Source organism: the organism of the source record quoted next, unplaced genomic scaffold, assembly GCF_019419815.1.
Source record: "Pyrus x bretschneideri cultivar Hongxiangsu unplaced genomic scaffold, Pyrus_bretschneideri_v1 Contig52, whole genome shotgun sequence".
In the NCBI taxonomy this organism is placed as follows: Eukaryota; Viridiplantae; Streptophyta; class Magnoliopsida; order Rosales; family Rosaceae; genus Pyrus; species Pyrus x bretschneideri.
In genome coordinates, this window is record NW_025999790.1 from 1,201,725 (window position 1) to 1,214,660 (window position 12,936).

Below are 12,936 nucleotides of genomic sequence, written 5' to 3' on the forward strand. Positions count from 1 at the left end.
AGAAAAAAAATGTATATATAAAAAAAAAGAAAAAAAGAAATATGCACATGCCACATAAGAATTGAGTACTGGCTGTATATTTGGTGTAGCCAAGTTGGCTAGATAAGTTTTCTCCCTTCGACAATTTTAAGTACAAATTCGGTACCATGCAGAAATTCAAAGTTCTCTCGAATAAAAAAAAAATTAAATTGAATACTTGGTCACAACAACAAATGCTTCACCAGAACAATTGGTATCATGCCGAAATTCAAAGTTCAATCTCGACGGTTGCCAAGAGCTTGTATTCATTCCTCCCATAATATGCGCATGAAATTAAGGGGTTGTATTTGAGAATTTTAAAGAGTTAAATGAATTTATAAATTTATGAATTTTTATGAAGTTTAATTTATTTATAGAGATTCCATATAAAATTTTCATTCAATTCATTCGAAATCTCATGAGAGATGTGAGATTTATGGATGCTTAAAATACACTATAAAATCTCTTTAATCCTCTCTAATTCCTCAACTTTCTCAAATTTTTTAAAATCCTAATTGAATACACCAGTATTTCTAAAGATTTTAATAAACTATCTTAAAATTCTAATATAATAGAATCACTTCAAATCTTGATTAAATACTATAGACCCACACAATAGAGAAAGTGCCAAGAAATTGAGAATCGTCGCAATTACTGATAAAGATGGCCTCCTCCTCCTCAAAATGTAGGCTAAACGCGCAAGGAATTGACGAACAACCTCTACTGCACATTGAAAGACCACAGATTCAACGTCTTTATCGACGAGAACGAATTGACCAGAGGCGAAATTATCACACAAGCACTGAAGCAAGCAGTCAAAGACTCTAGGCTTGCTGCTGTCATCTTCTCAAGCGGGTATGCCGAGTCGAGATGGTGTCTTGATGAGCTGGTCGAGATCTTGGCCTGCAGAAGAATAATGGGGCAAATGGTTTTGCCAATTTTCTATGACATCGATCCCTCCGATGTCAGGCATCAGAGGGGTGCTTTTGAGGAAGCATTCCGGGAACATCAAAAGCGCTCCCCTGAAATGGTGCAGACCTGGAAAGATGCTCTTAATGAAGCTGCAGAGTTGGGCGGCGAGGATTTTAGTGCGACTGATGGGTGATTACTTACTTCCTTTTCCTTTTTAATTCCTTAATTATAAAATTCAATTGCCAACCTGACAATTCTTCATATGGAAGGGTGCACCAATCTCACTGCTGCTTTTAAGGAATCAATCCAAAGGGTAAAGGCTCTCTCTCTCTCTCTCTCTCTCTCTCTACGTACATGCTGGTAATCCTTTTTGGTACCTATCTTTCTCCATGGTATAGGGATGGAGTGCGAGCGGAAATGGTGCCCTTTTTCTCCCTGGAAATGAACTTCCATCATGGTTTACGCTTGTCGACCCTCAGGGTGAAATAGATGTGCCACAAAGTTTTGGCTGTGATTTAAAAGCATTGACTGTGTGCATCATTTATTCTTCAGACAACTCCCAATCTGGTGTATCTCTTCACATTCGTGTTGCAAATTTTACTCAGAACGCGGAATTTCTCATCTCTCCAATGTGTGTCAAAGTAATAAAATCCCAGATTATCTTTGGCTGGGACATTTTTCAAACATTAAGCTCAATGTCAAAGGCGGAGACAAGATATGTTGGTGCATACTTTGTAGAACCAGCTGCTACTGATGATATTCATTTCAGGAAGATTAAAATAGGGATCAATCTGGAAAAGGAAAAATTAATCCATGAATATGCACTCGACTGTCAATCTATGCCATATTCAAGTGAGTACAAAGAGGACGGCAATCATAAGACAGGACACAGTGATGACTCGTCCCATGAGAATCAATCCTGCAGAAGACTGAGGTCCGATCCAGTGTTGAAAGAAATGCAGAAGAAGAAACTGATGAAATCATGCAAGAAGGAAGCAGCGTGGGCTAACAGAAGAAGAAAAAGGTACATAAACCGAACTCGAGCCATTGGTCCTTTTGGTAGTCATACACTGTATAGTATATATTTCCCTTTCGTATGTAAGAAGTGAAAATGTAAAAATTTTAACAATGTTAATGCCAAGGAAAGAATAGGCTTATTTAGTTTGGTTAACTTGTTAGTTCTGAAGTGGTTGGGAACAAGGAAAGAAATCAACTGTCCTAAAAACTTAAAAACTCAAAACCTCTCTTCACTCAAAGCGCTGTCCAGTTGCTTACAGATATCCAAAACTAGCTTGTTGCATTTTCTTGAGCGTGTTTCTCCATCCTTGCATTCTTCTTAATCTTGTTTGCATCTACATATTGTTTTAAGTTGTCATTGCACAACATGTGCATTAGGCTAGTTGGCCAAGGCAATGTGCACACGCCTTGCACCAAGTTCGAACCTCCCTTCCAGTGAATTAGAGTAGTTTGGAATATGGTAAAAATAAAAATAAAAACAATCTTCATTGCACAAAACTTTCAATAGTTCCAATTTGAAATCATTATTGGATCTGCAACATTCTGCATCCACAATAGAGGCGTCATTTTTCCTTTACTGTTCATCATAAGAATGCCTTACATTATTAATGTGCAGAATCTGTTAATCCGCGGTGGACGATCCTTATTACTTAGGTATGGTCCTATGTACTTAGGAGTGATCATGCTTGGTTTAATCCGTGATGGATGATCACTACCTATTAGTATTCTTAGGAGTGACTGCTTGGTTATCAGACAACCAATTGTATTGAATTATTTCAAATTAAATAACAGAATTATATATCATATAGGTTATGCTCTTCTTAGATACAAGAGGTAAAATATAACACATGTAGTAGATGCTTATTAAGATACCTAACTAAATTGGATAATTGTAAAACGCAACTTTGGCTTTAATCCACAGGTACCTTAACAACTGATAGGTTGTCTACATCTCTTGTAATTCGTACATCCAATGCATGATTTTGCTTCAAATAGTTTATGTATAAATCACCTTTTCACATGTCGATAACCTTTTTCTCAGTTCCTTTTTTTTTTTTTTTTTCTTTCAATAGGGAATTGAAGCAGTTCAAGGACTCACTTTAGATTTGCAAGAGTCGGATGAGGCTAGGCTTCAGTACAGAAGCATTTAGAAACATGCAGAGTCAGAGATTGCTCAAACTCAATTACGTCAAGCTCACTGGCAGTTACAACAATTAATCATTTCAGCATACCTCACCCCACGCTCATAACATATTTCATAGCCCTTGGGAACCTGAGTTACGTTGTCTGGGATACATTCCAGGTAGGGTCATGATTTGTTGAGTTTTAGATAGGTTGAGGCTTTATCTCACCATTGTTGTGTAGTGTGAATAATACATGATTAGGCTTTTGAAGATTAGGCCTTTGTTTCTCACACACTTTCCATATATTTGAATGACAAATAGTAGGAAAAGATAGGCATACAAGAAACAGAACAATATTCAAAGGCATTTAGCAAACAAACATTTCATCTACATTCTTACTTGAACAAATAATTTTTGTGGCATATATGAGAGACCTCCCTCTCTATGTACAAGTTTGATCTCTGCTTGTATTTCTTCTTGATCATCTTTTTCTCAAGTAGTCCCATGTCGGATCTTACTTCGAAATCCTTGTGACAGGACTTAATCTCATGGAGATCTTACTTGATCATCTTTGATTCAAGTAGTCCCTCCCTGTGTTTTCATCTCTGTGACTCAGAACTGTTTCGATTACAAGTTCTGATCACTCTTCGCAAGATAGGGCTTTTCTCCGCTTCTTTGTGATGGTTTGATCTTTTGCACACTCTCCTCGTGGTGTTCTCTTCTAATACTCGCTTGGTCGTCATGAAATTCAGATTTATGCTCTTTCACTAGAGTCCTAACTTGATTCCATTTCCGTTGCACAATCTATTGGTGTTTTCTGTTCTCTTCTACTCACACTCGTCCACTCTTTCTGCTTTCAAGCAGCACACATATATAGACTTTTATCTATTGGTACTTTGTCTCTTTTAGATATTTTTGGGGTGTTGTCTTCTACAATTTTGTTCTAAAAGCCACAACTAAAGAAAAGACTAATATGGTCTTTTCCATTTTTTTTTTTTTTTTGAAATTTTACTACCAGGTATGAAGGAAGGTTTGTCGAGCAAATTGTTGACGAGATCACTAGAAAACTGAAGAACACATACATGACCGTAGCCCCAAACCCAGTTGGAATAGATTCTCGGGTGCAAGAAATTGGTAAATATTTGGCTGATGGAGGATCAGATGATGTCCGCATAATTGGAATTTGGGGTATGGGTGGACTGGGTAAAACGACGGTTGCCAAAGCCATTTTCAACAAATATCAGGATAAGTTTGTACGTAAAAGTTTTCTTGCTAATGTGAGAGAAGAGGAACTGGTCGATTTGCAAAACAAACTTCTTTCTGATGTGTTGAGATTAAGAAACATAAAGGTTCGTAGAGTTGATGAAGCGACCGAGGAAATAAAAACAAGACTTCGCAACCTAAAGGTACTTGTCATAGTTGATGATGTAGACAGCGTGAAACAGTTAGAAGCATTAGCTATAAAATTTTACTCATTTGGTCCAGGGAGTAGAATTATTATAACCACAAGAGACCAACATTTGCTAAAGATGTTAAAAGCGAATACGATATATCATCTACCAGCAATGAATAAAGAAGAAGCTTCTGAGCTCCTTTGTTGGCATGCCAACAATTATCCTATTAAAGAATTTCTTCAAGTCCCAAGAGAAGTTGTTGATTACTGTGGAGGTTTGCCACTAGCACTTGAAATTTTAGGTTCTTATCTATCTGGGACAAGCATAAGTGAATGGAAAAGTAAGTTGGAGAAATTTAAAAGTCATCATAGTAGGGAAATTCTCAATAACCTGCTTCTCCTCCCCCAACCCAACGAGCTATGGTTATATATGGAGCGCCTGCTGGGTTGATTTTCTTTTTCTTCAAAAGATTTAGAAGGTTTGTTCAAAAAAGATTTAGAAGGTTAATTATGTAATTAAAAATGGAAAAAATATCATTGTGGGCCCCACCACGCACATGCCACGCAATCAGAATATGTATGGAAAATAAACGGAGTTAGGCTAAGGACCATTGCTCAATATTTTGTTAAATTCAGGACCAAATTTAATGAATTTTTAATTTAAAAATCAATGTTTCAATTGACTCATAAATTGAGGACCATTGCTCAATAAAACGGTTGTTTTATTGGCACCTCATATATTGATGAATACACGCCACATAAAATTTAAATATCAAATGTCTTGTATACTCTAATATGAAATGACTTACATGCCCTAATTCTTATTTCTTTCATCATTTTGATTTTTGGGTTATTCTATTCACCCTGAAAATTTGCCAACAATTTCATCCGGGTTTTGTTCAAGTTGATTAAAAAACCTGTTTAATTTTTGAGAAATTTTGGTGTTTGAATATGTGGGGTGCTGTAAAAAATGGTGACATAAAATTTGGGGTTGTTGCAAGCACTATGTATTATTAGACAATGTTAATGGAGCATTCATGCATACAAAAAAGACAATCCTCAATTTTTCTTCCCAGAAGCTGCTTCTCTCAAAGAAAGGGTTTTAAGGAGGCCCTGAGATGAGCAGCTTCTTAGTGCATTGCCTCCTGAGAGTCACAATTTAAGAGTTGCAATTCTTGTTTTGAAATTGGTTTCTCCTCGGATATGCTCTAGTATGATAGAAAGTGGTGTCGGAGGGTAATTTGGGTAAGTAAATATGGTGTATTAAGATAATGTTTAGTTTAAAAAGTCACTATTGTTGAAAATACTAGTGGGTAATGAATGCCCACAGTATTGAATACCTGCCACAACATTGAAAACGTTGCCAAAGAGTTGAAAACCTTGGCAAAATATTGATATGTGGAGATCATTTGTCAAAGATGTGTGCTTGGAGTTGCTCTATAAATAGAGCACTCCGTATGCTTCGAAGACAGAGCAGAAAAAAGAAAGAGAGGAAGAGGAGAGAAGAGAATACATAGAGTTTTCTTTGTACTCCTATTATTCCAAATTATAATGAAAGCATCACTGCTGCCCGAGGACGTACTCCAGTCACACTGACTGTAGAGGAACCTCGTAAATTTTGTGTTTTGTTTTATTTATTCCACTGTACACACATTGTCGATTTTACAACACGTTATCAGCACGAAAAGCTCTCATGTTAGTGGAAAGCACAACGCCATAAATCCGATGAAGCACTATCCACCTCTCACCTCCGTCATCTAAAATCTCACAGAATAAAAGGTATGTCCATTTTTCGTCTCTCCCACTGCGCCAAAAGCGCCCCACCGAATTCCGGTGAGAATTGAAATTTACGACCTGAAGTCGTCACGAGATGAGAAAACTCGTACTTGACAACTGGTTTCCAGAGATCCAGAAGAATCTCATCAGACTTGGAAACCCAGATCACGTTGTTTTCAACGAATCTTGAGAACTCCCATGAATACTTGGTTGTTTGAGATGGTGATGGCAAGAATGAATCCACACAGGCCTCCCTCTCTTGTGCCTCTGTCAACCCCACTGTCATCTATGTCTCTGTAAGGAAGTTCTTGCTTAACGATGACATGTTCCCTGGGTCATGCAAGAACAACGCCAGTCTCTTGTAGCCTTTTGGATTGAATTGAATTTGGGCAACTTCCATAACTACCCAGCTGGCCCTGCGTTTTGAGACTGGCAGAGACAGAGAAAGAAGAAAAAAAGGGATGTTGACTGCAACATAAGAAAAAATTATATATATATATATATAAAGGATTTGAATGGTGCAGAATGGTGCATGACACCATTTAGTCAAAATGATATAAATGGTTTCTGTTGGTGCATGGCACCATGCTACAGAAATAAGAAAAGTAAAGTTTGAATAAGTACTGACAAAAGAAAGAAAAATAATAAATAAAAGGAGGTATGATACTTCTTGTTATTTATGTGAATTTGTGTTGGTTTAAAACCCTTTCACAAGTTCTATTTACTTTAAAGTAATTTATTTATCATGGACGGTTTTACCGCCTACTGCTTTAAGTTTTGATTTATGTGAATGGTGCTGAATTAAAGCCCTTGTCACAAGCTTTATTTACTTAAATGCAATTTATTCATTATGGCTGAAATTACCGCCTATTGCTTTAATTTATTTATTGTACTTCTTTTTGTTACGATGAGTACATACTGGACCCGAAGTTCCTTGATCAGATCAGAACCTGCAGTTTCTTGATCCTCATCATATAAAAATGATTGGACCTGAAGTTCCATCAAACAAAAAGATCGGGCATAAAGTCCCTTGATCCTCAAGATTAGGACATAAAGTTCCTTGATAAGTATCTTAAGTTTGAAGTGCCACAGTGCCTCAACTTAATTGCAATAAAAAAGCCATAAGAATCTCGGTTTGTAAGACTATTAAATAAGGACCAGAAGTTCCTTATGTCCATACTCAAAAATGGTTTAGCAGAAGCATTTATTAAGCGGATGAAATAGATTACCCGCGCTCTGCTCACGAAAATAAAATTGCCCGTTTTTACATGGGTACATGTCATTTTACATGATGCATTATTGATTTGGTTGAGACCTGTTGACAACCATCAATACTTCTCAGTACAACTCGTGTTTGGGAACCAGCCAAACATTATATATTTACGAGTTTTTGGTTATCTATGTGCCTATTGCACTGCCACAACATACTGAAATGAAGCATCATTGCGGATTAGGCATTGATGTTAAACATCATCTATCATTCAATATTTAAAACCCTTGATTGGGGATACATTTACCGCGTGGTTTGCGGACTGTCATTTTGATAAGACAATTTTTCTTGCCGTTAGGGGGAGAAAATAACTTTGTTTCAGAAGAACGATGAGCAAATATCATTCCAGAAGAATGATGAGAAAAAACCGTTCCAGAAGAACGAAGAGAATTTGTCGTATTTTGATTCATGAAGCAATCAATATACAAAACAAAGTGAGAATAATTGAATGATACAACGATATGCAAATCAAATGCCAGATGCATTTAATGATGCAACGAAAATGATAAAATCACATATACTTGCTGCAAGTGTGCCTACAAGAATTAATGTCCCTATTGAACAAAATAATATGGCAGCAAATGATTTATCTGTTGCACAGCCTGAAGCGTGGCAGATCCTCAGACTCAAAAAGTTCAGTCCTTCGAAAGAAGAAGAATATGGCACTACTGAACTATTGCATAACTGTCACATGCCAAACGCATAACAGTTGCCGCAAGGATTCTTGTCCCGAAAAGGTTAATCCGCGGATATGGGAATATTGATGTCTCATGCATGAAGCATGACAGACGTATAAGTTCCAATGACTTAACTCCCGAAGTGGAGATTAAAATCCAAGCTCTATAATGCTCAAAAGGAGGTTATGATCTGTATTCTCTAAACTATAATTATCCTGGAAGAGATAGTGTAATGCCCTTGAAGAGGCAATGGATATCCCAAAAGAAATGAAAAGTTTTTATGCATGCGCATGCACATGAGAATATGGGATCACAAATTGATGATAACCAATGGTAATTTTGGTTCTTACAAGTAGCTACTAAATTCATCAATGAGCTGTGGTGATATTGAGTCCCGTTCTTTTTCCATCAACGAAATTATGGGCCAAAAATGGAAATAGGCAATTCCATTACAATTTTGTAAGAACGTGGAAAAAATAGACTTATATACTTGGATACAATACAAATAGCCAAAAGATGTTGAACCTAGAAGGTTACATATGGGCATTTGTAATACTGTGAAATACACTCACATGATATGACACAAGGTTGTAAAGGAGTTCATATGAATGGAGAATTATATACAAAGGGTTATGAGTCGCCCACATCATATCTCCATGAGTAAATCCCTCAAATATACATGGAAGCGAATTGCTCTGTATAAATTCTAAAGGAAAATGTGTCATGAAATGTAGAAAATCCCTGAAGGATTCAAATTGCTTGAAGAAAACCCCATAAGGGTAAAGCATAAAATATGTACTCAATACCAATGGATGGTATAAATTGCCTTAGTGAGTATTTTCATTATGGTATTGTTGCAACATACTAAAATCTCTTGCAAGAGTTGATGATATTAAATTGGGACTCCTGAAGAGTCAAGAAAGATTATAAAGTGTTGAGAGAAATATTGTCTCGAACTGCAGAATCGAACAATATGCCAACACGAATCTTATCCATGATGTTTAGGACATTAAAGAATCATATGGATTGAAGATTATGAGTTGAATACTCAAATGATTTAGACACTAAGAATAATCATTTATCTTCGTGAGGGTAAAGATAAATTGATATTTGGTCCAGAAGTACCACATCTTAGTGAAATATATGCTTTATTGTATTTAACACAATACACTGAATGAAATAAATCTTATATATTAATATCTCCGAGAAATTACATACACATGAGTTAAAACAAACAAACAGAAGGGAACCTTCACAAAGGTTACTCATGTGAAGCCTCAGTACTCGGAAGTACCCCAGAAGGGGAAAACACCAGAAGTTGATTATTTGGAGTCTCAATACTTGGTGGAACTCCAGACAGCTAAGACAATGGATGTCTTTGGAATAAAGACTCGAACCCCCGATTGTCATTTTGAGTCCGACCTTCAGATTCCAGTAGCTGATCGAGCTTTCTTTTCATGCTCGTAGAGTAATTATTTGAAAGCATGTGTAACACTCTATTCTCATGCTTGAGCCCTCTAATCTCTTGTTTAAGACTTGCCACCTCAACCATTAATGATTCAACTTGGTGAGTTCGAGCAAGTAGGCGCTGTCCCATATTGGATACAGAGCCCGCACATTGAACACTGAGAGCCAATGAGTCTTGAACGGCCGCCTCATCAGACCGGTTTGAAAGGATTCTGTTGTCCTTTGGAGTGAGAAGATTCCTGGCTACCACTGTAGCAGTTATGTTATTCTGCATCACAGAGTCCCCAACCGTAAGAGGACCATTAGAAGTTGAGAAGGACGGGCGCCAAATGTTATCCTGACGCTGCTCGTCTGTATCAATCCTGAGACTCAAATCTAAACAAATGTTAGATGGGCAAGCCATTTTCAAAAATGATGAAGGAAGTTAGATAAAATCTCAGAAGTGCAAGAAAGGGAAATTTCTGCAGACAACAATTTTCTGAGTGTTACTGAACAAAATTGATATCTCTATAAAAGGAGGGACAACAGGAGCACTTATTCAAAAATTGAAGAGACACCGATTTTCGAATCTCAAAAGCTGGATTTCCCTGTATGACGTCTGTCAACATTTCTCAGACGCAATCTCAGCTCTTGGATATCACGTGCAACTTTGTCAAAGATTTCTGATAAAGTTGAAAACGCGTGAATCTTACTGTTCTAATTACACCACAGTTGCTGACAAGAGTAAAGGCACAACTTTACTACCTGCTATTGGAAAATCAATATATATGTCAACCTTTGTCCTCCACGGCAAGGCAGAACTGAAAAATATCTAACTCTTCCTCATCTCCGAGAATGCATCTTTCACAAAGTATCTCGAAATACTTAGTTTTCTTCCTCTCTGAGAATACCTCTACAAACAAGTCACACCAGAGCAAGAGTATCTCATATCATCAGGGACGAGAGCAAGAGTATCTCATATCATGCAATCTCCCTGTCCTTTCCTTTGTCCTTGTTCTTACCTGCCAAGACAAGGATAAAGAAAGCAATATGTCGGAACCTCCACTCAAACTTGCGCTGCCACCAAGAAGTGATGGTCCATTCAAATACAAGGTTTGCATTCCACTCCTGTATCAGATGACAAATACTACAAGAGAAGATGCCAAACCTGCATAAGGAAAATACCACTTCTGCAAGGGGAGCAAGTAAGGCAAGTGAAAATGATACATTGAAGCATGTGGAGACAACCACAACAAACACATTTAAGTTCATCCCCGACAAAGTCTAAGATCATTTGTCACATGAAGCTCCTTATGATCCAATTTCATTCAAGATCAAGTGTAGACGGCCTTTGAAGAAATCACAAGTCCGATTCAAGATCAAGTGTCCACCACCCTTGAACCAAATTCAGCTCCAGATAAAATAGGTAAATTCAGACCTTTGGAGGAAGTCTAGCAGAAAGGCCCTCCAACCCAGTTCAAGAACAAGTCTGTGGAAAGTTAACAACAAGTGAAACACTTCATTCGGCAACTATCACCGCTAAAAGACTAAAGCAGCAGGATCAATGATCAGCTTAAATAATTTGAAATCAGGGGGAGATACTCATCAAGGGGGAGCATCCAAAATAGATCAAGATCTTAACGAGGCAACTCATGTTGATATGTGGGCATCCAAGGGGGAGTGTTGAAAATACTAGTGGGTAATGAATGCCCACAGTATTGAATACCTGCCACAACATTGAAAACGTTGCCAAAGAGTTGAAAACCTTGGCAAAATATTGATATGTGGAGATCATTTGTCAAAGATGTGTGCTTGGAGTTGCTCTATAAATAGAGCACTCCGTATGCTTCGAAGACAGAGCAGAAAAAAGAAAGAGAGGAAGAGGAGAGAAGAGAATACATAGAGTTTTCTTTGTACTCCTATTATTCCAAATTATAATGAAAGCATCACTGCTGCCCGAGGACGTACTCCAGTCACACTGACTGTAGAGGAACCTCGTAAATTTTGTGTTTTGTTTTATTTATTCCACTGTACACACATTGTCGATTTTACAACAACTATAAGTTTTTTTTTCAATACGTGGGGGGTAATCAGCAATTTGTAGAATGCTAATAAAAAGTCATTAAAAATATTTAAATAATAATAAAAGAAATTTGTCAAAATTATTTATTTTTTTCCGTGGTCTTCTTCGCGCAAGCATGCTGCCATGCCATCCCTCCCCACCAAAAGCATCCACTCCCAGCAAAAGCAAAAAGAACCCAGGGGGAAGGTGGGTTTTTCCGAAATCTTCTGCTACCCGTCAGAATTATTGGTGATCTAGGCCTCGGGACCTCGGGTGCAGAGGTAGGTAGGAGGATAAGGTGGGGAGAAGGTGGTGTAGCAGGGCTGCCATGGCAGCTGAGCCTTCGCGAGGAAGACGATGGAACCTTTTTTTTTTTTTCTGACAAAACATTGTTTTTTTTATTATTTAAATATTTTTTAATCCACATGGTAATATTTAGGGTAAGGTACAAAAAACTACCTCAACTATTGCGGTCATAACAGTTTCATAGCTCATCTTTTAAAATTGACAATGTCATACCGCATCTTACGAATTTGTGACAATGTCATACCTCCGTCAATTTTTCTGTTAGTTTTTCTGTTAAATGCTGACGTGGCAATAGACGGGGACCACTTTCTATTAAAAAATCAATAAAATATTATTAAAAACTAAAAAAAATATTTCATATTTTTTAAATATTAAAATAATAAATAAAAGTAAAATTAAAAAAAAAAGGTAAAGTACAAAAAATTACCTCAACTATTGGGGTCATGACAGTTTCATACCTTATCTTTTAAAATTGACAATGTTATACCGTATTTTACAAATTTGTGACAATGTCATACCTCCGTCAAATTTTCTGTTAGTTTTTCTGTTAAGTTCTGACATGACTTGATTTGGGACATACTTTCTATTAAAAAAATATTAAAAACTAAAAAACAATTATTTAATATTTTTTAAATATTAAAATAATAATAAAAGCAGAAAAAAAAAAAAACCATCAGTTTGTCCCTCCCCTCTCCCTCCTCCCTCCTCTCTCTTCTCCCCATCTTCATTTTCTTCTCCCCACCTGCAAACCCAAAGAAATAAAAAAATAAAAAAATTTGAAAACCCAACAACCCCCTGCAGAAGAACAAGGAGGAGGAGGAGGAGGAGGAGGATGAGGAAGAAGAAGAGGAAGAAGAGTTAAAAAAAGGAGAAAGGAAAAAAAAAAATTCCCCCTATCGGCGCAGAAGAAGAAGAAGGGAGAAGGAGAAGGAGGA

The 12,936-nt window shown here is 37.0% G+C and overlaps 2 protein-coding genes across 2 annotated transcripts; both read left to right on the plus strand.

Moving 5' to 3' along the window:
- Positions 1 to 679: 679 nt before the first annotated feature.
- LOC125470734 (disease resistance protein Roq1-like) lies at positions 680 to 4,915 on the plus strand. Its single transcript, XM_048570218.1, has 4 exons — positions 680 to 1,243; positions 1,700 to 1,954; positions 3,021 to 3,250; positions 4,090 to 4,915. Exon 4 carries the CDS (start codon positions 4,154 to 4,156, stop codon positions 4,913 to 4,915), a length of 762 nt encoding a protein of 253 aa, XP_048426175.1. The 5' UTR covers positions 680 to 1,243; positions 1,700 to 1,954; positions 3,021 to 3,250; positions 4,090 to 4,153.
- On the plus strand, positions 682 to 1,123 carry LOC125470733 (disease resistance protein RML1B-like). Its single transcript, XM_048570217.1, has 2 exons — positions 682 to 703; positions 801 to 1,123. The coding sequence occupies exons 1-2, from the start codon at positions 682 to 684 to the stop codon at positions 1,121 to 1,123; spliced, it is 345 nt and encodes a 114-aa protein (XP_048426174.1).
- Positions 4,916 to 12,936: the final 8,021 nt, after the last annotated feature.